The sequence below is a fragment of the Suncus etruscus genome, chromosome 7 (genome assembly GCF_024139225.1).
Source record: "Suncus etruscus isolate mSunEtr1 chromosome 7, mSunEtr1.pri.cur, whole genome shotgun sequence".
In the NCBI taxonomy this organism is placed as follows: domain Eukaryota; kingdom Metazoa; phylum Chordata; class Mammalia; order Eulipotyphla; family Soricidae; genus Suncus; species Suncus etruscus.
Genome location: NC_064854.1, coordinates 59,305,055 through 59,331,533, shown reverse-complemented (window position 1 = coordinate 59,331,533; position 26,479 = coordinate 59,305,055). Strand labels below are relative to the sequence as shown.

Genomic DNA, 26,479 nt, shown 5'->3' with positions numbered 1-26,479 from the left:
ATCGGTAAGAGAGAAGGACAGTGAGCTGCTGTTAGAAATGTTATGATTATAAAATAGATAATTGGGGAGGCCAGAGAGATAGCACAGCGGGAGGGCATTTGCCTTGCATGCAGTGACCCAGGATGGATGGTGGTTCGAATCCCGGCATCTCATATGTTCCCCCATGCCTGCCAGAAGAAATTTTTGAGCTCAGAGCCAGGAGTAACCCCTGAGTGCCACCGGGTGTGACCCCCCTCAAATAGATAATTAGGGGCCAGTACAATAGCACAAATGCCTGCATGTAGTTTATCCAGGTTTTATCCCTAGTATCCCATATGATCCACAGAGTCCATCAGGATTGAATCCTGAGTGCAGAAGCAAACATAACCCCTGAGCATCGCTGGTTATGGCCCAAAGCCTATAAACAAACAAACAAATAAGTAAAACAACATAGATAGTTAAAAGAAGGGGGACAGATTGCTTACAAATGGTTATATTTATGTGTGTGTGCCCACTGCTATTTGTGAGACTCAGCTGAAACTCTTTGCTTTAGTCAAACTGGAATCAGTGCCACAAACATAAAAATAGCAGCAAGTTCCTACAAAGGCCTTGGAGAAATATCACTTACTGTGTTCCCTGGAGATCCATCTACAGTAACCAAGGCCAGGTAGGACACCCTTGTCTCATGCCCGTGGTAGCTGGTGACTCATTTTGCCCATTTCTAGGCAGAAATGCCCAGATAGTTGGTGGCTTATGCCAGTCCAGCACCAGCCCAGCTCAGCTATCAACAGCAACAAACTATTCTAAATGGACATTTCAGGGACTCATCACTGAAGAGAGCATGTGTGGTCCAGGTGGAGTCCAGTTATGCTGATATGGCCAGGCCCTCCGTCAGCAGGGCTGTGAGTCTTGTCTAGTATAGACACAGAAGGAGGGAATGTGGGATGTCTGGGAGGGGCTGAAAGAAGGAGAGTTCCCTGGGGACGATTTGTATTAACTGCACTGGGCTGATGCTTTGATGCCTTTCTCATTAGGATCCAAGTCATAGATGAGCATTTGGAACTGTTTGCAAGATACATTTCAAAGTACGAACAAAAGTCACGCAATTAGTTTTCTAGTTCCCTGTAGAATAGGCTTGGAAAAATCACCTCATCAGGTCCAGTAACAACCTCTGCACCATGGTCCAAGCCAGTTCCTCTTTCCAAAAGGAGAGAATCCAGAAAAACAATGTATTTCTTAGCCTGACAAAAGTCTCACTATTCTGGAATCAGAAAAAGTTTGTGATGTGGAGAGTCACACATGGGGTGCAGACCCCCAAGAAATCTGTTTACTTTCTTGTTTGTCTTCAATAAAGACCAGAATGACATTGTGTTTCTCCAAGAGTATCTTAGATTGGGAGCGTGAGAAGTAGATGGAGTGACAGTAACACTATTTTTCAAAGTCTAGTTTGTTTCCATGGGTCTTTGGAGAATTGGGATGGGTGCTGAGAGGGCTAGTATGCATATGGTTCTGCTAGGGCTCACGGTCTGTGTCCAGGGGCACCCTGCGGAGCAGGCCTCTCTCTTTCCCCCACCCTCCCGGTGGAATGATCTTTGAAACCTGCTTATTTGTGTTGTTGTCAAGACCACAGTTAACCAGAGCCCTGAGATTTTTTTTTTTTGAGCTTAAAGGGAGGAACGAAACATCTGAGAACCCCTTGCCTTTTTTCCCAGCACAGTATAGAGAAAAAGGGATTTCTTTAGTGAGACACCATGTAATTGAAATCCTAGAGCTGGAGGCTTGAGAGGCTCCCAAAGATCATAAAACACCTCCCAGATGCTATTTCATTGCTGTTCAAAAGGTCTCCAGGGTCTCAGGAAAGAACATACAATAGAGTTTCCACAGGAACCATCTTAGGCATTGAATGCAGCTTTTGAAAATGGAGCAAAGTCTCCACTTATTTTCTATTCTTGGGGAGAACAAACTTTAGAAACATTGAGTCAAGGATGGCTGGTATGTCTCTTGTACCATACTCATCTTGTTTTCCTTTCCCAAACTTGCTTAGATGCCCTTATGATCTTGAGCTCTGACTGTACAGTTCTCAGTGCATACCATAAAGCACCTAGTAATGCATCATTTGATCCCCTGCAGAAATTTCTCTGTGTTTTAATCTCAGTGGCTACTCTTATGGGACAAGCTCCTAGGTCCTGGAAGTGACCCCAACTGAAACACACAGGCCCTTCTCCACCTGTCTCTGTCACTATCTTTATGCAAACTTGTCCTCCCTAAGAAATAGTTGATTTAGTAACACATGAAAACCAAAATAGTCCTAAATACCTTTCAGGGCCCTTGTAAAGTCTGAGTATGATGACTTTTCTAAGAGCTCTTTCAGTATTGGGGACATTAAAGCCTCATGGGAGGTTGTCTTAGGTCAACTTTTTAGCTCATTTAGTCATTTTTCCCTCCACTTTCCAGGATCAAATGTGAGATCAGGTCCATCTTCCTAAGTGAGTCTTGAATAAATATTTCTTTATTTTTTTTTTTTTTGGATTTTGGGTCACATGCAGTGGTGCTCATGCAGGAGTTACTCCTGGCAGGCTCATGGGACCCTATCAGATGCCAGGGATTGAACCCGAGTTGGCCACATGCAAAGCAAACATCCTCCACACTGTGCTACTGCTCCAGCCCCAAATATATATTTCTTAAGAGTGAGTCTTCACTGTGTGTTTAACATTCACCAAGTAGCATCGCTTGGGATCTTTGCCATCTCAGGTCATTCTACTGTCCTGCGATCATCACCTCATCACTGTCCAGGAAGAAAGAGGCTGAAGGGATGGAGGAGCCTTTCCTGGTGCTGCTTCTCCATGTGTTGTCTCCACAGCTTCTGCCATCCCAGGTCTACAGTGTTCACAGAGTCAGTACGCAGAAGAATGCAGGGCTTGTGAAATGAGATACTAAAATGAGAAGAGCTGAGGCCATAGTGATAGCATAGTGGTAGGGCATTTACCTTGCATGCGGCTGACCCTGGACAGACCTGAGTTCAATCCCAGGCATCCCATTTTTTCCCTCAAGCATACTGGGAGCAATTTCTGAGTGCAGAACCAGGAGTAACCCCTGAGCACTGCCAGGTTTGACCCAAAAACCAATATAAATATATATATTCAAGATTCATTGGGAAGTTGGACCTGACCTCACATTAAAAAAAATAAATAAAATGAGAAGAGCTTCAAGGAAGTGAATGGACAGTTTCTGATATGGTCTTGGGGATCATTTAACCTTTCAGATGGAAAACTGCGCCATCTTCTCAAGGATAAAGAAATCATCTGGGTTTCAATCCATCCAGGGGTTTATCCTTGAGCCACCATGGCAGAACTCACTGGGGCTCAGGAAACTCCCTCAGCACATCCCCCTGATACCTCCAACCTCCAGTTTTCTTTCTCTGAAAGAGCGCCAGTCTCTGTGCCCACAGCCAGAAATTATTTAGTAGGAGAAATAGGGGAAGAAAACATTCCCCCAAGTTTATGCACTCCTGTTCCAAAGTACCAAAAGCACCAGACCAACCCCTCAAACTGTAGCATTTGTGAGGTTATTGAGGAGGTCTGGCTTTACATGATTTATTGAAACAGTTCCCTTACCCCAAGACCTATTCCTATTAGATATGGCCCCCAAGCTGGACCAGAGGGTATGAGAAGTGGCTCATCCCATGGGCACATCTACAGTCTAATCACACCAGACATATTACCAGGTAGGATGTTGGCCATGCACACAACCTTCCCAAGTTCCCTTTCTGGCACCATGATAGAGTACCTAGCATTCTCCTGCATGTACCCAGAGTTGTATGTCAGCATAAATTCCACATAGCATAAGTGGCTTAAATAAGATACATATCTATATATGTGCACATGTGTATAATTTGTAAATGTGTATTCAGACCCATAACACAGCAGATAGGGCTCTTGCTTTGCATTAGGCCAACCTACATTCCATCCCCAGGATCCCATATGGTTTCTGGAGCACTTCCAGGAGTGGTCCCTAAGCATAGAGCCAGGAGTAACCCTGTGTGTTGCCAGGCCTGGCCCCCAAAATAAACAGAAAGAATCATTACCATGGGCTGTAGCCATAGCACAGTGGGGAGAGTGTTTGCCTTGCATGTGGCTGACCCAGGTTCTTGGTCCCCTGAACTCACCAAGAGTAATTTCTGAGTGCAGAGCCAGGAGTAAGCCCTGTGCACTGCTGAAATGACCCCCAAACCAAAAAACTTTATCAATATAAGCCGCATATAGCCAAGATAGTCTTCCACAATACTTGCATGTATGTATGTAATTCATATATGTGATGTGAATATATGATGTTATGTTCATGCATGTGCAGGGGAATCTTTGTGTGTAGGATGTGTGTATGTGAGTACAGGACATGTGAGCATTTGTCACATTCCATGGTGGTTGGGGACCAGTTCAGGGGTAGAAACCCCTCAACTCTCTAGATTGGAGCCTGTTCCTTCCCATCTAGGTCCTGGCGGTCACTTCTAGGTGAACATCCCTAGCCCCTAACCCCTAGCTCCTCCAAAGGTCACCAGTGCTCACATGGGGAGAGTTCAGTGACTGAGCTGAACTCAGCTTCAGGCTTCCCTGTGGACTCCAACAGAAGAGACCATTTTCTCCTGTCAAACTGAGATCCCAAGGTTGGAGAGCATCCGATGCAATGGTCTCCATGCCAATCCCACTTCCTGTCAGCTCAGTTTTATTCAGCTAAGTCCTGACCCCTAGCTCTATCCCAGAGCTCTATCCCAGCTTTCCCAGAGAGCAAGAAATGTAGAAGAGGTCAGGACACGCCAACTCTTTCCCCAACTCTCCTAGGCTCCTTCCATTCTCTCTTCTCCCTTCACATTTGTTCCTTTCCTTTTTTCTTCTTCTTCCATGTCTCTTCCCCTCCCCCTCTCTTCCCTCCTTTCTCCTCCTCTCCCTTCCTCTTCCCAACACCTTTACCCCCTCTCCTGCCATTCTCCTCTCCTTTCCCGTCTCTTCCCTTCTCTTCTCTCCTCCCCTCCTTCCTTTCCCCCTTCCCCTTTCTTCCCCTCCCCTCTCCTTTCGTTTTCCTTCCCCTTTTATCCCTCCCCCCCCCTCTCCCCTTTTCTCTCCTCCTCTCCCTTCCTATACTTTGAATATGGGGCAAATGCTTTCCAACTTGGCCAGTAGAGATGCACCCTGCCTTGGAAGGGTGTGTCACTCTGGAATCTGAGGATCATTTCCAAAGGAATGAGCCCTGAATTCCAAGGGCCCTGCAACACTAGCCCCAGATACCCGGGACAATCCAGACAGAATGAGAAGAGTATCCCTCAGCAGTGTGAAGGCCTCTCTGTGCCTCAGCACCCATCTCTCCAGTCTTCAAACTAAGCAGGGAGATGAGGGCATGTTTGGCCCAGTGGGCTGTCTGTTGTTCCTCTTTTCTGCTAGGCCAGAACCCCACAGCTTTTCCAAGGGCCATACCAGGGGCGGAACCAACTGTCTCTGTCCAATAAAAGGACTTTTCCAGGATGGGCTGGAAGTAAAGCACCATGAGGCCCCTCTTAGAGAGAGGAAGCAGTAAAATTCTCACAGGCAGAAAAGGCATTTTACCACTCAGTAAAAGTTCCTGAAAGTTCCTCCAGTCAGACTGCTCCTCCGCAAAGCCAGGGCAGGTCTATAAAGCAACTATTTCTGGATACTGGACCTCCCTGGCATGAGTGGTGGGTCTCAGAGAGAGCAAGGGGGTCCACTGCCTGGCTGGGCTGAGGACGTGGAAGAAACAGCCGCCAACTTGTTCCTATCTCCGGGGCTTTAATGACAGGAACTGGAGCAGGATCAGAGTTTGGAATGCCTCTGTAGCTCGCAAAGAAACACAGAGGAAGAACAGAATTCTGGGGTGGGAAGGGATGCATTTGGGGGGACAGAAGGAAGGAAGGAGATTGAGACGGTCAGGAATGTCCTCTCATTGACTTTCTGGTGGAACAGGGGCCGTTCTGCATCACTCCAAGCCCAGGCTTGGCTTTCCAGGCAGAAATGGGTCTTCTAAAGCTGCAAGCAGTGCCGTCCCCCACAACTAGCCCCTCTTCTGCTCCCCTGTCCCCAACCTGATCTGGATGACCCAGGAGGAAGCTCGCAGCTGCAGTGTTGGAATCTCAGAGTTTCCCAATTTAGACCGTGGATCTCTACCACCTACTATGGACCAGTGAGGCAACCTACTGTCAGGATCTTCTCATATAAAATGGCATAAAGAGAATTTTCATCCCCCAAAGGGGACAGCTAGTTTGATGGGGCAAATAACTCCAAGGGTCTCAGAGCATAGACTCTAGGACCAAAAAGGCCCAGGTGAAACTTCACCAGAGGTGCCTCTGAGTCATGGCAGCATTTTACTAGATTTGCTGAAGAAATGGACCTCTCTGGACTATGTTTTCTGTCTTGGCAGTGGTCCTAGCAAAGCCAAAGTGAAGGTGCAAGCCCAGGAGCTGAAATGGGGACATCTTGCACCTGGGGCTTGAGGTGCGCTGGCACCTGGAAGGGAAAAATGTGCCTTTATAGGGACCTTTGGGCAAAAAGACTTCAAAGACTCTAGAAAGCTTCAGTTTCTGTCTCCTGGGACACTGGGCAGGTCAAAGGGTGTTGTTGCACTCACTCTTTCTCCTGCCCTCCCCCCCCCCCACACACACACACAGGAGCCCAGTCACTGTTGCCAACACAGACTCATTGTCCCCAATGGTTTTCCTTCTTAGGCAAAACCTCACCTAGGTTTTTTGCTGAGGCCACTTGGCCTTTCTCCCCACTGGCCTTCTGTTTAGACCCAGTTCCCGGGCACACTGTTCCTCCATCCCTCTCTCCACTCAAGCTTTGGTCTAGTTCCAGAGCCTGCTTCTCCTTTGCACTGCACTTCTGAGAATCCCCAATCATGAACTGATCCCACCACCACTGCATCCTACTCTCCCTCCTCCAAGTGGCTAGAAGGACAAAAAAAAAGTCTGATTCCTGAAAACTACTCCCTGGCCAACTCTGGCAGGGCCTCACGATTTGTACCAAGCAAATACTACTTTGCAAGTTATTAATGCTGGTGATTGTTGAAGGGAGTCTGGGGGAGGCGGGAGGAGGGAGATCACAACCCAGCATGAAAGTCAACTGTTATTCTTTCCTGGATCCCTCCAAAGGAAGGCCAGGCTGCCATATGAAATATCCTGTTTCCCAAAGGCTGCCTCCCAACTTGGGAGAGACAGGAAATGACATCAGTGCCGAATTGGGTCACACTGACCCTAAGGTGTACCCTATGACAGCACTTGCCCCCCTCCTACTGACCCCACCTCCTTAATCACATTTGCATGCTGTCTCCACTCTTTATATTCAGAGTTCGAACCTTTCTGCAGCAAATTTGATTTTGCAAGTCATTTATCAATGCTAACGTGGCCCTTCTCACCCTCGTTCCTTTGCGGTAGAGCGCTGTGATTAGTAATAATAACAGAACCCTGGAATTTGGCTTTTCTTTGGCTTCTGTCTCCTGGGACCCCTGCAAATGTTCACAGCCTGCACAGTGGTCTCCTGGAATGGCTGAGCCCAGAAAAGGAGGGGCAGAGAATGCTAGGCTGCCTGGAGTGGAACACAGTGAGGACTGGTTGGAACAGAATCAAAATGCCGGTGTTAATATGCCTGACTATTTAGGAAGAATTCCAGGATCACTTAATGATGAAAAGCAATAAGGCTGTCAAAATTTGCCTGGAATATATGTAGGATTAGGCCAGCTCCTAAAATTTCCCAAGGTACCTCAGGGTCAAGGGCTTTCTGCAGAGAGTAAGCCATTTTGATGATATAAAAATTCCATAAGTCCCAGATGCAAAAAAAATGTAAGTGAGGAGGTGTGTGTGGTATGGCATGTGTGTGTGTGTGTGTGTGTGAGAGAGAGAGAGAGAGAGAGAGAGAGAGAGAGAGAGAGAGAGAGAGAGAGAGAGAGAGAGAGAGAGAGAGAGAGAGAGAAAGCTTGCTTCTATGAAGTTGTTTTGACCTATTCTTTCTTGTGAAAAAAGTTTTGCAACGAGGATAAAGTCAACTTGAGAAAAACACTCGAAATAAAAACATCCTTAGCATTCCATCAACTGCACGAAATGCAGCAATTTAGCAATGACAGATGGTTCTAATAGATTCTAGGTAAAGAGTCCTCCTTTCCCTCTGTAAAGTTAGCTACGATGTCTGGTGAAATTGAGTAATGACTCAAGAGGGCAGAGCAGGGAGGAACAGACGGTCTGGTAGAAGGTTCCTTCCTTGATTCCCGGAGCCCTGGATGGCAGCCGTGAAGGCAGCTAGCTGGTGCTGTGCCCTGATGAGGCTACTAAGCAGAGTCTAGAGGACACTGCACCTCACTCGTAGGCTAGTAACAAATATTACTCTTTTACAAACACACCTCTTTGTTTGTACCTCTCTGCTTGACTGCATGAGTTCATTCTACCAGGAACATACCTGGAGATACCATTGCCAGGTCTGTGACAGGCTCTGCCTAAACTGTTGAGCACAAAGCATCATGTCCCTCTCTGGAAAGGCTGCCCTGGGTTCCCCACACACACCCCCAGTTCAACCTTTTTCATTCCCATCTTCTTTGGAGATGGCCTGGACCGAGTCACAAGGCCCTTCTCGCTGTTTTTTTCCACCTTGTCTCACCGGATTCTGTCTCACCATGTGCTTGCCCCCCAGGACCACTTTGCAGTTTTATAAAAATCATGTGCTTCTTGGCATAAATTTCTTGTCACAAAAGTAACTATTAAATTCACAAGCCTCCCGCCTTCCACCCACAAGCCTCCCACGTAGGAAGCCTGAACTTGATCTCAGTACTGGGGGACAAAAAGGTTTCAGTCTTTTCAGCGACTCTGTTCCTCTGTCACTTCCATGTTTGGTGGGTTCCTTCTTCCTAAAACACTAATTCACCCAATTGTATGTATCCCACATTGTATTATACACTGTACCAGGCTTCATATGTCACACTGAATTCATAGCAGCTTAATCTCTCCCCCCAAAAATCAGAAAGGTCTTCAGCGATATCTGAGAGCAAACAAATAATAGCATCAGGTATTTTAGAAAGAAAAGAAAAATTAGTTAAAAAAAAAAAAAAAAAGGTCCTACACATTGTTTCTAAGAGGCTGGGAAATGTGAGAAGGAACAGTAGCAGTTTTGGAATAATTAGATCCTAAAGGATTTAGTACAGCTTTAAGCCAATAAATCCTGGGTCATAAACAAAACAAGTCAAATATTTTTCTTTATCTCAGATTATCATTCATTTGGTTTGAGATTTGCAATTGGTTGTCTGTTGCAATAACCAGGTTTTCATTCTATTTAGGATAATTCTTCTTTGCTGCTGCTTATTACTCATTGGACTAGAAGCACCTTTGGATTGATGTTCCTTTTGGATTGGTCCCTTATCTACCTGTCCTCACTCCAAAGGGTGGTCTTTCACCTCCCCAAAAGATCCCCGGATCTTAGGGAGAAACGGCTTTTGGTTTCTTTTCCACAGCTAGTCAAACTACCTGTTAGTATCTTTTGCTAGTAGCAGAAGGTTTATGGTAGAATTTTCCTGAACCCTATTCCCTTCAATCTATATGGATTGTTTCCTGAGTCAGTGTTTGCTCCTGGACCCATGTCTCCCCAATCCCTTGGGATTGGGACATGAGGCTTTCATTTCAGTTGTCAATGACCTTGACAACTGAATTGGAACAACATCATATTGTTGTGGAGCTAAGAATCAAACCAAGGGTAGAGAAAAGTGCAACAGGAACAAAGCTTGGAGAACTCCAGAGTTCATATCAGGTGAATCTGTATCAGGATGATTTGACCAGCCATGGCCAGTGAACTATTTTCAGAAGATAAAATGAGCATGGAGTGTTGCATCCAGAAATAACCCTATTCTATGGAGACTCAACATCTATAGATCTTCTTTAGAGAGAATACACCTCTATTCTTCAAGGTCATATTGTCTTTTCTTTCCTAAAACAATATACTCAGGAAATGGGAGGAAGTTAACTTGAATATCCTTGACTAAAGAAATTTTGGAAGGTCTGATGAGGTAGTGCAGCACTTGCCTTGTACGTGGATCATCAGGTTTTGATCCCTGGCACCCTACTGAGTTCCTCAAGCTTGACAAAAGTATGTACAGAGCCAAGACTAAGTCCTAAAAAACCAGAGCTATAGCACAGCAGGTAGGACATTTGCTTGACATGCAGCCAACCCCCAGGTTCGACCCAGCATCTCATATGGTCTCCCAAGCCTGCCAGGAGTAATTTCTGAGTGCAGAGTCAAGAGTAACAAGGAATGACCAGGTGTGGCCCCCAAAAAACCAAACAAACAAACAAAAAGATAAAGCCTGAGCTCAACTGGGTGTTTTCCCCCAAAAAAAATTTTTGATAGAGAAATTTCTTGATCAATACTATTTTTTCATTGCCCAAGTCACTGACCACAAATCCAAAATGAATTCAAAAAAGGTTAGGTTAGGAGTTCTAAACCCTTAAGTTTGATGTCCTGTGCTCTAGAAGAGAAATATCTAAAATCTAATGATTTTTTTGGGGGGTCACACCCAGCGGTGCTCAGGGGTTACTCCTGGCTGTGTGCTCAGAAATAGCTCCTGGCAGGCACAGGGGACCATATGGGACACCGGGATTCGATCTAACCACCTTTGGTCCTGGATCGGCTGCTTGCAAGGCAAACACCGCTGTGCTATCTCTCCGGGCCCCTAATGATTTTTTTTCAAATGAACTTCTTCAATGAAAGTGCTTTTGAAGGAACCTGAAACCAGGTATGTCCACTTTTGCCTCTCAGGAACACTCAGTTCTGGAGCTACTGCAGACATGGAGCTGAAATGTTGCCTAACCCACACTGAACTTCATTTATTATTATTATTCAACTGACATTTATTTCCTTTAATTTTTTGTTGTTGTTGTTGTTGTTTTGGGTTACACCTGGTGGCACTCAGGAGTTACTCCTGGCAGGCTCAGGGGACCATATGGGATGCCGGGAATCGAACCAGGCTCAGTCCAGAGTTGGCCGCAAATGCCCTACCACTGTGCTATTGCTCTGGATCTCCTTTAGTACTTAGTACGCAAGTTTCTGGAGGAAGAGTTGGCAGGACATTCCCTCGAGTGCAAGGACAATCACCAGGACAAAAATCACAGTGTTTTGAAGAAGCAGAACAATGGATAGATCACTGAGACACTAAAAGCTTTGACTTGTCTCTAAGCACTGTGTGGTTCTTATTCAAAATGCCCTGACATTTAGCCCTCAGCTGCATCAGCTTCTCCCTCACCCCTTGTCTGTCCAGTCTCCCTCTGGTTTCCTTTCCCTCCCCACAAAGTAGGCTCCATCGACACAGAGTGCTTGGCCACTTGACCTTCAACCCCAGAGTCCCCTGAGATCACATATTCATTTTAAGAAATGAGTTCCTCTAGTTACCTAATGTATCCTCAGACTAAATCGGTTCCAGATGTTTACAAATATTTCAAGGAGAGAGTCACACAGTACTTGGGGCTGGTGACCAAAGGCTGACTCCACCTTGTCTGTGAGAATCAGGCCAAAGCACTCACTATTATGAGAGAAAACATACAAGCAAAATAACCTTCCATGGAGCAAGGCCAGCCTTGGTCACCTGTGTCCTCCCCAGAGGTTCTCAATTTGTCAGGGTGGTACTGCCTGCCTCCTGGGGACAAAGAGAGCAAGGAGAGTGGCAGGGTAATGGCCTGGGAGTTATGGTCAGGATCTTGGGCACTACAATTCCTGGGCACCCCCATAGCTCCTTAAAGAAAGAGTGTGGAAAGGCAGATACAAGGTACCTTGGGAATGCCAAGGATTTTCTCTAGCACATTCATGCTCCCCAACAAGTTGTGCCAAATGCTCCCCAGAACTTCAAGTCACAGAGGAAGATTCAAACACACATACTTTGTCTTTGTCTCATGCAGAAGTCTGACTTGAAAAAGCAAATTTCCTAAATGCTTAGTGGCCTCTTTTTTAAAACAAAACAAAACAAACAAAAAACTCAGCCTTAATCTCCCTGAAGTCATGCCTTTTTGCTGCTGATTTTGCTGTTGTTCTCACAGAACTCTGGGTTTCTCCAGAGGCCCAGGTTACTTGGAGCACTCAGAAGGCTTGCTCTTAAGGATGTGAAGTTGCTGTTCTTTCTATCGGACAGAAAGAAGCAAGATGTAACCCCCAGATGCTGGCCCCATATTCCCAAATCCAAGCCAAGCACGGTCCTCCAGGTAGTCTCAGGGAATCACCTGCCTTTTCTCTGGAGTTCATGACACTGGCGGGTGGGAATCATTGTTAAACTGAGCCTGGCCTTGATGCATTCCTGAGATGCTGGGCGATAGGAGGGGTCTTTTCAGGGTAGACCCCAGGAATGAGATACAGTAACTCTGAAACGATCACGTTGGACATGTCAACTGGAGCATTTCAAGGAATCCCAGTGGGGGAAAATCCATATGCAGGCAATTAAGAGGGGTCATGTTTGTTCTGGAAAGTTCCCTCCTGGAATCAGCTTGCCTGAGCCACGTGGGCTGCCCAATTCCTTCTAAAGTGAGCTATCACCTTCCCGCACTGCCTTCCTCAGGTCAGACCCCTGCCCCCCAAGATCCACCAAAGAGGCCCTGTCAGGAATCGCTGACCTCACCCAGGTCCCTCAGGATGCTGGGCCTTCTGACCTTGTCAAAAATCAGGGTTCAGGGCACTCCCTGGCCCAGCCATACTCTTCCTCCAGTTCTGGTGCCTCCATCTGTTCAAACCAGCTCCCCCATTCCTTTGGGCTAGTGTAGAATCCACAGCTGCCCTTTGCCTGCTGAGGGTCCTTCAAGGATGCAGTCCAGGCTGCATACCACCCCCAACAGTCTTTTACCTTCTGCCCACTCACCTCACCCTGTTTTTTAGAAAATAAGAAACTACCTGGAACACAAACAGTAACTTGTTTTTGCACCTTTTGACTAAAAATCTCGATTAGTCATGTGTGTGAATGCGTATATGGGTGTACTTTAATGTGTGTATGTGTGTGTATATGTGTGTATGGGTATACATGTGTGCCTGATATGTGTGACTATGTGTCTGATATGTATGAGTGTATGACGATGCATATGTGTGCATGGTGCTATATGTGTATATATCTTGTATGAGTATTTAAGTATGAATGATCTTGTGTGTATATGTGTGTGTGACATCATGTTAAGTAGAATCATTTTCTGGTGAAGGTACCTAACTGAAAGCTTAGTGGTGGGCATTGGAGGCATATTACTTGTTACAAAGGTATATTACCTGTTACAAAGGCAGAGGGCATGTGGAAGGCACTCCACGTGAAAAGAGAAAAAGAGACCTAAGAAGAGCTAAACAAAGCTTCACAGACATGTGAAAGACTCAAAGCAGGGGAGAAATCTACATTATCTGCAAACTGGCTTTAAGGGTGCATTGAGGATGTAAATGTTTCTGTCCTCAGGCAGAGAGGCAGATTGGGGAGAGTGGAAAGTGGAGGCCACCTTCTTTTTGATGCCTGTCGCTTCCTAGACCTGAGACAAGTGCCCCTTGGCATCAGCCCTGGATTTTCACCAGCCCCAGACAAGTACTCCCAACAGTGCATGAGTACCAACTCTGCAGGGTCTAAACACTCATCCAAGAAGTGCTGTTGAAACCACCTACTATCAACAGTGCCAGACAGACACACAGAGAGACAGACAAGACAAGTACTTTGAAGTAAAGACAAGGGTTTGGGCTGGCAAAGACTCAGAGACTGGAATGTAGGAAGGCACCCCACTTCCTTCCAAGGAAGAAAGAACAGTCCCTAGTATGCAGCCCCTGAGTATGGATCTGCCCCCCAAAATGACAAAACTGGTTCATCTATTGGTTCTGATGCAGAGGAGCTAGGCCGGGGTAAAAAGGCCCAGCAGTCACAAGGGAGCCCACTTGGAAAAAGAATTTGGGGGGTCTTTTTTCTCTTTATCCCTTTTCTGTACAGGTTGGGTACAGACTAGGGGAAGATATTGAGAAAGAACCAGAAAGAAATAGTCCCCATGAAGAAGCCCAGGGCTTAGCAGCACCTGGACCTATGTATCCATGTGAGTGTTTAGACATTGGGCAGAAACACATAGATGCATCACCTGCACCTTTCCAAGAAAGAATCATCTAGAGATAGCCCTGCTAAACCCTCACTGGCCCCCCAAAGTGCATTCTCAGAACCAAGCCTGAAACTTTAGCAACAGGCACCCCATTGCTGTGCCCTGGACCACAAGTAGAGCCCAATCTTACAGCCTGCTGCTGTCACAGAGCCTTGACCATGGTGACCCATTTGCTCCACATTTGCTCCAGGCAGGTCCATCACCAAATGATGCCAGTGGTCTGACTACTGAGGAGGAAAGAGCACTGGGTTCTGTATAGACTGGATTCCTTTCCCAGTCTCTTCAAGGAGCCCCAGGCTGTCTTGAAACTGGAGTGACCAAGATGCTGACCTTGGCCCCCAGGCCACTTCCCTCTCATTGGCCTTCCTGATGCACAGCACAGCCATATTCATCTGAGCTCATGTTCATCTATTTTCAAGGCCATGATTCCAGAGCTGGTCACTTGTCCAACTGAGAACAGAAATTCCCACTCACTCAGCTGATGTGAGGACACATAACTGGGAAAAGAGGGATCTTGTTATATCCAATCCAAGGGTGGCAGGGGAGTGTGCTTCAAACACAGAAGATGAAAGGAACTGGCTGGCCAGGTCCTCAGAGGGGCAGGGAAGCTGTGCTGTGTCTGGGAGAGAGGGGTTCATCTGTTTGGTCTCCTGGTGAGGCTAAGAAGGCTTGACTTCTTGGGTCTTAAGCAAAGCTTACGGTTCTCACCCACATTCTATTCAGTGGCTACAGTGACAGATGGGTATGGAGAGTCAGTGGGACTAGGAAGGGTACATGGCCATTATCAGGGACTTCAGAGCTGAACTCCTGGTTCAGCCATACATAAAAGAATCCCTGGAAATCACCAGGCATTAAATCCCAGAGGCTGGAGCCATAGGACAGCATGGAAGGCACTTGCCTCACAATCTGCTGATCTGGATTTATTTTCTGGCACCACATAGGGTCCCCTGAGCACTGTCAGGAGTGATCTCTGAGCACTGAGCCTGGGATTAGCTCTGAGTACTGCTGAGTATAGCCCACAATCCCCCACAATAAAAAAAAATAGGGCATTCGATCCTAAGTATCAATCAAGAACAGATGTTGGCTCAGTGACATGTGAGAACCACAGATTACAGGGTCTGGGAACAGTCCTCATTCAAGTGAGGTTGACTGGCCCACATCTTACAGACCCAGGATGTAGTTGAGTCTAGGGTAAGGCTCTGACAGAGGTGGAGGGTGCAGGGGCTTGTGCTTTGCATTGGGGGGCAGTAAAGTGTTGGGGTCTTTGTTTATATTATTCCAAACCACCAAACTATGATAGATATGAAGCTGCCAACCACCAAAACGAGGAAATCAAAACCCAGACATCTGACTCAAGTCAACCAATACATCAACTATGGCTGAATATTTAAGTGGGAGTTCATCCCCAACTCCAGAATCTCAGCAGACCCTTAAATCTCAGGGGGCAGAGTTCAGCTTGGCAGGAAAACTCATTCTTATGTTCTGCCTTTTTTTTTTAATCTTTGACCTGATCATGTAGAAACGTTAATTTGTAGTGGTGGAATCAGGCATATAGTTAGGCATATAGTTTTGTGTTGTCCACTATTTTCACAAATGTAGCATCTCTTTGAATTTCATAACCTGAGATATTGGAAGAGACCCATGTTGTTTGGGGGTGTCAGTAATTGGTAAGGTCATGGACAGTCTCCCTGCTTCTAAGTCCATGTTCTCTTGCTAGACATTTTGCATCCACATGCATCTGAGAAGGAGGCAGTGGGAAAAATTGCATCTGCAGGAGACAAAGATCAGAATTACATCACAGTAGCTCACAATGTCTCCAAGTAGGAGCCAGAGTAATATAGTACAATGGGGAGGGCTGCTGAACCAGGTTCAAGCAGGGTTCCTGGAGCACCACCAGGAGTGATTCCTGAGTGCATAGCCAGGAGTAAGTCCAAGGCATCATTGCTGGGTGTGGCTTTAAAAACAACCAAAATTTTCTCCGGGTCACTGTTTTCATACCCGTAAAGTAAAAATAGTTGTGTTCTTCCTGCCTCTCAGGAAGGACTAGTTTTATAAAGTACATTTGCCCAGATCAAAGTTCTTAAGAGACTGGGAAACTGCTTTCATATTTTTCACTCTGCCCTCAGTGTCCAAAGATGAATCCTTGAAAACAGCGAAAGACTTGAGTTTAGATATGATGCCAGGGAAGAGAATAGAATAAGCCAGTCATCTGAGTATATCCATCCAGGTTAAGCTATTGGACTTTAAGATCCACCCCACCCCAAACACAGCTGTAATTCTCTACTGGTTTAAGGTAGTTGCCCTGAAATTCCAAATTCCAATGCTTGCAGAAAACAGATCCTCTCATGGCCCTGAGAAATGAGAATGTCCAGAATAAAGTAGTACTAGGGTGGGTGGGGGGTGGGGACACATATAAACTGAATGTGCACCCCCTATATTCTGAGGCCAAGTGATCACAATGGGAAAATCTCTTTCCCTACAAGGAGGGGGGAGCTGGGACAGGGTGCCTCCAGTTCAACATGCAACAATATTGTTTTCTGTTTCTCTTGTCAGAGGGGGATTGTGTCTTTGAAATATGTGCCTCCAAACAGCAGGTTTCAGTCCCTTGATTAATGAACCAAATTACATTTTATTTCTTAAATGTGTTGGGGATTCATCTTGCGGTCTCCTCTCGAAGTGTCTCCTCTAGGCACATCTGGTTCTAAGCAGGACCCTCTGGGTGGTTCCTCGCTGTCCTCCCTTGCAAAGAGACATCGTGACAGGAAGGCAGGAACCATTCTTTACAGGGCCAGTGTAGTCCTCTAACCCTCAGAAGTGATGGCAACTTTCTCCACTGAGCCCTTGCTCGGATGGAGTAAGAAAGACTCAGTCTCCAGGGAGCTCTGATCCATGATTTTCAGTGTTGGTTCTGCAGGGATGACTAGTCAATACTTTCCACAAAGCAAATATTAGCTCAGTTCATCAGCCCCCTGGCCTGGGAGTTGATTTCTAATTATATGTCACAGTGTTCAAGGAACACTTTACATAAGGGTGGAGGGGTCACTGATTTATCTCTCAAGAGAAATGCATTATTTTGGGATTCTTAGAAGTTCTTCCCCTGCCCAAATATTCTACAAGATCATCACTCTACTTGGCAGAGCAAAATAATTGTCACTTTTTTAAGAACAAATTTAGGAGCCTGATACATTTCACAGGCATGACTCAAATGCCGGGAGATTATGATGATGGGGAATGCCTGTCCTTTTGGGGGTATTTTTTGCACCCTTTCATCTGAGGCTTCTCTTTATCAAGCCATGTAAAAACTCAAACTTGAGTAGTAGTTTGCTAACAGCAGGCTTCGGAGTGTCCTGATGACATTAGTCCTGCTTTTTCAGTCTCCCCAGAAGACATGTTTAGGAAAATATTGGGGAACAGACTTTGAAGGACCCTCCAGAAGTGGCACAGCAGTGATGTCACAGCCCACCTCACCCCTAGCTCTGGGGCACTTTGGTTTAATGGGTGTTTTTTTTCCCCCATGGAAACAAAGTAAGTTATGCATTTTGTGTGTTCCCTTCATTTGGGGGAGAACCAGTTTTTTGTTTTGTTTTGTTTTGGGGCTACACCTGATGACCCTCACCTAGCTATGCATTCAGAAATCACTCCTGGTTTGTGGGACCATATGGGATGCCAGGGATTAAACTCAGGCCTGTCGTTGGTCAGCCGCGTGCAAGGCAAATGCCCTACCACTGTGGATTAGAAATTCTTTTGGTGATTATAGACATAACAGAAACCAATAGTATTCACACAAAAGGGGGGGGCTTTTAGGGGCTATACTCAGCAGAGTTTAGGGCTCATTTGTGGCTCTGTGTTCAGGGATTATTACTCCTGGCAGGTTCAGGGGACCTTATGGGATGCTGGGGATTAAATCCAGTGGGCTATGTGCAAGGCAAGTACCCTGCCCACTGTGCCTCTGTCCCCCACCCAATCTCTAAACCTAAGAGAACACACAAGGTAAATAAACAACAACATGAGATTTTGAAAATAACTCATCAATGCTTAGAGAGGTGCTGAGGGCTTGTAGAGCGGGAGGGGGGAGAAGCCTGTGTGGTGAGGAAGAAGCAGGCTGGTAACAGAGCCTGCAAACAGCAGCAGCTGGTTTGCAGGGCTACCTAGGGTGAGGGCCTCTGGGCTCCCAAGTCAGAGAAACAGAAAGTGGCCAGAGAAACAGTTTGGTTCTCTGTGTGTGGAAATACAGTCAGTGAAAAGGTGATTTATAAATAAACAAAATTTTAAGGGTATTGACATAAAAATGAATGAAGATGTCAGTGTGAGTTGGAAAAGAGAGTCAGGGTTTGGTAAAATGAGTAGGCTTTCAGTCATTCATTCATTCTGTGGATGTTCTTGAAGCATCATTTAGGGCCTCCTTGTCCATCGCCTGAACCCAGAGGAGGACATGTGTGACCCAGCAGAGGACACGGGCAGGTGGAGAAAGTCTTGATTCTTTAGGAAGTTGGTTACACCACTGACCCCTACACATGTACACATACACACACACACACACACACACACACACACACACACACACACACACACGCATGCACGCATCATAAAGAATTTTCAAAGGAACAAAGCTGCAAGTGATTTTAGAAGGCAAATTTGTACTCTGGAGATGGACTCGGCAAAAAGTAAGGCATAAGAGAAAGCGGGGGAGCTTGGCACCCACAGATTGTGATCCAAGCAAACAGGAGGGAAAGTTTGATGCAGACAGGGTTAAGGATAGGATGTTCTGGGAGCCATGTCTGGTTGTGTTGGAGGTGATGAATATCAGTGAGCTCCAGGTCCTGTCTCCTTAGTTCTGCCACTACCAGGTCTTGGGCCTCTAGAGCTATAGATGCAGAGTGAACCAGGCCAGAGAATGATGAGAACAGCGAACAGTGTGGCAAGGGGAGGAAACTGTGGATTGCAACTGGATCACAAAGGAGGCTCAATCCCATAGATGCCTCGCTCTTCAGCTCCTTTACACAACCTGATGGCTGTGCCTGGAGCAGATGGCAAAGTATGAAACACCCCAACTTTGCCCATCAGCAGGCTGATTAAGCTTAGCATATCCTGGCTCTAAGTTGATGGAGCTGGCTTCCCTACTCTTTAATTAGTTGTGTATCAAGCTTCTCCCAGAAAATGTGTCCTGCCCTCACTGACGCTTCCAACAGGAGCAGGGCACTGTGTGGTAACCTGTTCAGCTGGGCACTGTGCTCACCTGTTCAGCGAAACACTGTGCTTACTTGCTCATCCCTAATTATGCACCAGCCGCCCAAACTGTACCTGTGGGGACTGAACACTCAGCTCCCAGACCAGATGGGGCTCCCCATTGGTTTCACTTGCCCAGGTGGCTGGGACTCCATTTCTTTTGTGGTTCTGGGATGGGGCTGGATTTCTCTTGGACTCCTACCTGCTGCCTCCACATCAGTTTAGGAGGAAGGAGAGGGAGCATATGGCCTGTTAAGCAGACCATGCAGTGTCAGTGCACTCACTAGAATTAACCCTCAACCACCCTCCACTGTCCTGGGAACTTGGATCCCAAAGAGATCTGAACTCAGGGTCCACCTCTTGGGCACAAAGATCCCCAACTGGCTATCCTATGAGTACAAGAGGGATCTTTCAAATCAGAGCTCTCCTGTGGGTAAACTCCAGAGATCATACTCAGCACCCTATTCTCTCCTGTCTGCTCCCTCTCTTGAAATAACTGGGGTTCCTTTGTAAAAAAAAAAAAAGTATCCATTGCTTCTTCCCCAGGAAGCCCAGACTCTGGCTCTAAGTGCCTAGGATGGACCCACTTCCCCTTTCGGAAGCCTGCTTCTCCAGAACCCATCATCACCTTCCTTTGAAAGGAGAGGAAGTCTGTCTGTAGGGCGTGGGGTCCCCCAATACTCCCATCCCTGTTCTAAAGCACCCCGGGATCCATGGATGTAGGTCCTAGCCTGCCTCAGCCTGATTTCATTCATCTTGCCCTATGTGGGTCTTGAACCTGGTTCTTTCTTCCTCCCTAGATTTGGGTTTCTTCAATGCCCTCCAGGGTCTGGGAGAAAGGTACCTGCTTTGGGAGAGGGGAGCAAGGAGGCAGTCCCTGAGCCCTTAGAGGAAAGCAGCTGTGGGCCAAGAATAGGGTTGGAGATGTCTGGATCCCTACTCCTAACAGAGACAGGGAACATTAAAATCCTGGTCTTGGGTCTCGAAACTGCAAACTGAAGCACCAGCATAATTTCTCCCCAGCTGTGCACATACCACCCCAAATAGTGACTGTGTTCTTGCAGCAAACTCAGACTCTCTCCTCCCTTCCTAAGAAGTGGTTTTTAAGAAGCCTCACCAACTAGGTTCCTACCAGAGAACCCAAGTCTTCTCCCCTTCTCAACACAAAGCCAGGCCCCCTATTTAAGTACCTTTTCTAAATTCACTTCTCATTTGCAGCTCATACTGGGGAAATTGGTACAAATACAAATAAGCTCCTGAGTGCTTAGAAATGAGTCCTCCCTCATTTGGGGGGATATGGAGGGCAGGGACATCTGATTCCCAGGAAGACCCACTTCTGAGCTCCGCTCGGGCCCCTGTCCCCATGTTTGAGAACAGGGAACACTAGGAGCCTTAATATTCGATGTCACTTGAGTATGACAAGGTTTCTTTCACAAAACGTCCTTCTCTTAACCCACCCTTTCTGCCTCTTCCAGCAGAGCCAGTCAGCTCCATCAGAGCAGTAACGGCTCCCAAACACACACACACACACACACACACACACACACACACACACACACACACACACACAATCTGTGATTGTTTTACTCCGAAAATCCATTATTCTCCGTCCGACAGCTACTCCAGGCAGCCACTCCAGCTAGACAAACCACCATGCCCAAAACCTCCTATAATATTAATCTCTGCTAATCTCCGCAGAAGCCCTGGGTTCCAACAGCTCCATGCTGGAAAACCAGTCTGTTGACCACCCCAAACAGGGAAGTCATCGCTCCCAACACTCCACCCCCAGTTGTCTTCCCTGGATTCCCTATCGCAACACTCAGAGGCTTAAAGAAAAACTGCGTTTTGGGACAAAGAGGCTAGGGCAGGGTGTAGATGCGCTGTGACCATTAGAGATGGTGGTCTAGATGGAGGAGTCCTTAACAGGCCCCAGGAGCTTTTTGATTTGACAAGATTACAAATTCTTGGGCCCGGCCCGGAGAGATAGGACAGCGGTGTTTGCCTTGCAAGCAGCTGGTCCAGGACCTAAGGTGGTTGGTTCCAATCCCGGTGTCCCATATGGTCCCCCGTGGCTGCCAGGGGCTATTTCTGAGCAGACAGCCAGGAGTTACCCCTGAGCACCGCCGGGTGTGGCCCAAAAACCAAAAAAAAAAAAAAAAAAGATTACAAATTCTTCCCTCAATAAATTATTTCCTCAGGAACCTCCAGCACATTCTTTTCCGTGTGCCCTTGTGAGCCGAAAAGGGGAGTCTGCGAACGGAGCTCGGACTTTAGAGAATTAAAACGGACTCCGAAAAAGAGAGGACAGCCTGGCCCCAGGGCTAGTGCTTTCAGGTAGTTCTGAGAAGACTGGACATCAACTAGCCATGTTGAGAATCAGCTCTTTAGACAAACATTTCCCAGAGTGCCTAATCGCTTCGGGAACCTCGGGGCAACGCACACAGCTGGGATCTGCGGATCCATTTTACAAGCAGTTCGGATGAAAGAACTAAGGATCTTCTCAGCAGTTTAATTTTTCTTTGCGGAAAGAGGATGAGATTAAAATAAAAATAACATGCCCCCCCCATCCAATAAAGCAAAATGCAATCTCATCACTGTCTTTTACAAATTTTCCCTTGGCTGATAAAACTCGCACCTCTTATGATTCCTGTTGACCCTTATCTCCTGACAGGGTGAAAAATGAGTGCTTTTTCCCAGAGCTCAGGAAAGGTGGTATGGCCTGAAATGGAGTGAGGGCAGATTTGAAATACCCAGAACTGAACCCAAGGGAACATCCCCCTCTCCAAGATCTACAGGATCTCGATCTTGGGATTTAAGCAGGGAGGTCTGATAAGGAATGATACCGGGTACAGCAAGATAGAAGCAAAGAATCCTTAAACAAATGCAGCTTCTAAAATAACAATCAAAGCAGTCTGGGTTTTTAAGCAGTAGATGCCATTTAAAAACAAAAAAGGGGAGTCAGCGAGGACCTGCGGGACCTTCACAATCCATATCTGAGTGGGTCCGGGACCAAGGACCTGGAAGGCCGAGCCATTCTTGAAGTTGCGTCAAGTTTTATTTTGTTCGTTTTCCACGGTTTGTTTGGGAGAGGACCGGGTCAGCTGGATGTCGCCCACTTATTTATTAACCTGCAGAGAAGCCTTTGGAAAGTGAAGGGCCTCAGCGATGCCTCTAGGGTCCTTCGCACAGCCTGGTGTGTGTGCGGAAGTCCCTGGAGGAGCTCTGGGCCATTGGGATTTGTGGGTCCATAAACCCTGAAACTATCTCTGAAGCTGACAGGGATCTGTAGCCTAGGAAGTATTGGGGCATCACCCAACCCCTCTGGACACAGCATCACTGTCTGCCTGGAGCTAAAATTTTCGGCAAAGCAGTTGAGTCTGAGACTGAGTTTTTTCCCCAAATTGTGTGTGCAAGGTGTGTGCGGATGCACCCAGCCCCCCACTCCACTCCCCTAAATGAAAAGGTAAACCTCTTCCCAGCGACCTTGACTTTCTACTTTGGGGGCTCTATAACCTCTCTTGACCATGAATTTCAAGGCCTTTTTAAAAAAGCAAACTATACGGCGGGTGGGGGGAATGGAGCGCAGGCTTTGCGTGTCCCTGAGCACCTTTGGGGAGGAATTCCCTTGGGACCTGAGCCGCGGTCGCCCTGGGCGAAACCAGATTTTGCCTAAAAAGAAAATGAAAGAGAAGCAAAGGAGAAGGGGTAAGAGGGAGAAGGGAGAGGGAAAGGCAAGTTTAGGCTCCCTCCCTAGTGCCCTGGGCTAGGCTGTGGCTTGAGTCCCGGGTCCCTAGAGCTTCCAGGATTCTGGGTACGTCTGAAGGATGCTGAGTTTCGAGGGGCACACTCCCTGTAGCCGGAGTAAGGCTCCGAACTTGGCGGCCGGTGGGGTAGGCGCGGGAGTCCCTAGTTCCAAGTCTACACCGGCCTTGCCTGGCCCGCTTAAGGAGCAATTGTGTGCGCGCTTAAGCCTCATGAACTTTTTCGTCTACCTTTTTATGGCTACACATGTTTCCAACAAAGGTCTTATTAGGACAATCTGGTTTCACTAATTTAGAGGCTGGGAACGTGAAAGGCGGCGTGTAAAGGGGTGTGTGTGTGTGTGTGTGTGTGTGTGTGTGTGTGTGTGTGTGTGTGTAACTTTGCTGAAGTTCTGATTGAGAAATGACAACAGGGTCACTTCTGCCTCTGTGGTTGGTTCCACCTTCCTTTCTTCCCGATTTTGATTTATTCATCTTTCTCTCTCTGTCTCTCTGTCTCTTTCTCTCCTTTCCCATCCAGCCATGCATTGGGTTTGAAACAGCCACCCCCCACCCCCCACCAAAAAAAAAAACCCGGTTCTTGAAACATTTGAGAAAATCTGGAGAGTTGGGAGAATTGAATAGAGAAGAGATGATTGTGCAGAGGGGGAAAGAGAGTGAATAATAACCCCCTGAAACAGCACCACTGGCCAGGCAAGGACTGGACTTGTAATTTGGAATTGTGGCCTAGCTCAACAGTTACAAGTGTAGACAGAGTCTGCTTATTAATCGTATTCTCCAACGAAACAAGAGAAATTGCTGAGCAAGGTCCTGTTTCTAGAAAGCCGAATCAAAGGTTAAAAAATATTTGTCCACCACACCTAGAAATAAAGTTTTAGTCTGGACTCCCAGCAAGCTATAGTGGGCCGATTCTGGGTTTTTTGCTTTTGTTTTTGGGGCCACACCAGGCAGTACTTAGGGTTTAACCCTATATCTGCTCAGGGATCCCTCCCATGAACCTTGTTTGGAGCCCTGAACTTAGCACGGGTCAGCTCTGTGCAAACCTGATATCTTCCCCGCTGAACCATCTCTCCAACAAGAGGCTGAGACTGGTTCAGAAGCATTCCTCTGCCCTGCTGAACTGGACTTTGAGGAAGCTGATGGTCAAGCTGGGGGTGGAGGTGGGGAAACTGCCTGCCTTTTCTCCCAATGCTCCAAGTGTCAGGGCCTCCTTCGGGGCTCTGCATTCTAGGCACATCTTTTTGCAGCACCACTTGCCTCCACCGTTCAGGGAACACCGTTTTTTGGAAAATGCTGGAGGCTCCTTAACACTGTCCATCAAGACTCCAAAGTTAGTATACCCAAGGGGTAATTCTGGGTGATCTCAACACTTTTCCTCTGGATACTGAGGCCCCATTCCCAGCTGTTCTTTGACCATGTTCCCCAAAGCTGCAAAGGGCAGGGCCAGGTGGCCCTGTGGAGTCCTGGGCCCTTGATGGTCTTCTGAACTGGCTTTCTGCCCCAGGGCCTCCTGACCCCCCAAGCAACCTTGAAAGAGAATAGTCACAGAGTAGAGTGAATCAGGGCTGGGTCTCTGTCTCTGTCTGTCTGTCTCTCTCTCTTTGCCTCAAAAGATTTTTAAAGCCATCAGATTCATCTGCAGCCTGCTCAGTAGGCACTAGTAGTATGAGTCTTGGTAGCCTCCCTCAAGAGGCACCCCACATGGTAAATGGTAAGCATCGAGAATCCCCAGGTGTGTTCCCCCAAACTAAACCAAACCAAACCAACATGTATGGTTTCAGGGACAGGGACATTTCTCTCCATGCGGGCTGAGACCCTGGGGGAACCTCCCAGACCTCACCCAACAGGCTGCTAGCCCGGAATCCAGGGATTCCACCTTCATTCTACTCTTCCTAGTAGATTCCCCTTACCATGGTAAACCCCAGGGTTTTGCACTGGGTTGGGAGTTCTGGGTTAAAGGCTGCAGAGAAAAGCCCAGCATTGAGATGGATTCCCCTCCCCGGGATTCGGGGGGTATATTTTGTTTGTCTAGTTCTTTTCTGGTCTGAGGTGAACTTAGGCTGATTTGAAGTTCCAGGACCCCAAACCCGAAGACAACGCAGCAGCCGCACCAGGCAGCGAGACAAACGGGCCCCTGAAGGCCAGGCGAGAGCTGTGGTCGTGCCCCTGACACTAACTCGTGTCACCTCAGGAAGTGACCGGCCCAGGGCTCCTGGAATGGGACCAGTGACATATGAGCGACAGACAGACCTAGAGAGAGGAGGTATCAGGGCTTCCTCAGATCTGGGGGCCATGAGGGGCCACTTCCAACACTGGCTAATTGTGTAGGATCCTGTAGGCTCTTTTCACCCCTTAAGACAGAGGAGGCTTTGCCTTGACTTTTCCAAGGGCTCCCCAATGGGGTGGCAGGTGGAGGCAGAGCCAGCGGCCACGACTGGGTGCCCCGCGGGAGAGATCGATCGGTCCCTTCGGCAGAGGCTGAGGAGCCGCCTTTGCCTCGCGCCCCAGAGCGGAGCCCGCATCGCAGCCCAGCGCCACTTCACAGCCTGGGAGAACTCCCCAAAACCTGCCCTGGTACCCGGCTCGGCCTGTCTCCCTCGCTGCCTTCGCTTTGCTCCCTTCCCTCCGACTCAGCCCTCCGCCTGGGTGGCCAGCGGCGAGAGGGGCCCGAGTCCCCGAGCCGGCACGCCGGGCCAAGGGTCCTCGTTGGGTGCTCGGCGGAGGCCCCTCTTCCGAGCACCCCCGTTCCTCCTCTTCCTCTTCCTCCTCCGTCCGCGGTCCCAGCCGGGGCCGGGCCACACCCCCAGCCCACCCCGCGCCGGCTGTCACCCCCGCACTCACTGTCCGGCAGCGGCGTGTCGCTGCCGCTGGTCAGCCCCGGCGACTCGAGCAGGCTCCGGCCCGCCTCGCCCACGCTGTCGTCCGCCTGCGCCGCCACCATGTCCCCGGCCTCCTCCAGGTCTAGCAGGTGGCTCACGGAGAAGTTCTTCTTGGCCTGCAGCGTGTCCAGGTTGCCGGGACTGTCCAGGCGGCCGCCCAGCGCCGGCTGCCGCTCCAGAACGTGTCCGTAGCTGGAGGTCATGGTGTCCCCCCGCGATCCCACCCACCCCCTCTTCCCGCTCGAATCAACACCAAACGCCGTGGGCGCGAGGGGGCAAGAGAGAGAAGGGGGAGTGGATTCAGAGAGAGAGAGAGGGAGAAAGAGAGAGAGTCCAAAAAGAGGGCGGGGGACCCACTTTTGCGGGCTCACTCACAGCTTTGCGCACTGGAGGCGCCTTTCCAAGAGCCAAGTCCCCGCGCTCGCGGTCCAGAAAGATAATCCACACCCCCAAAGAAGAAAAGGAAAAAAAAAAAAGTCGCTGTTATAGTTAAGTCAGCGGTGGGGGCTGTG

General features: G+C 47.9%; 1 protein-coding gene across 1 annotated transcript in view; it reads right to left on the bottom strand.

Moving 5' to 3' along the window:
* PRRX1 (paired related homeobox 1) overlaps positions 1 to 26,170 on the bottom strand; it is a 49,296-nt gene extending 23,126 nt beyond the window's left edge. The window contains exon 1 of the mRNA XM_049776598.1: positions 25,930 to 26,170. Within this exon, the coding sequence (XP_049632555.1) occupies positions 25,930 to 26,170 (241 nt within the window). The remainder of the gene's footprint in view (positions 1 to 25,929) is intronic.
* Positions 26,171 to 26,479: the final 309 nt, after the last annotated feature.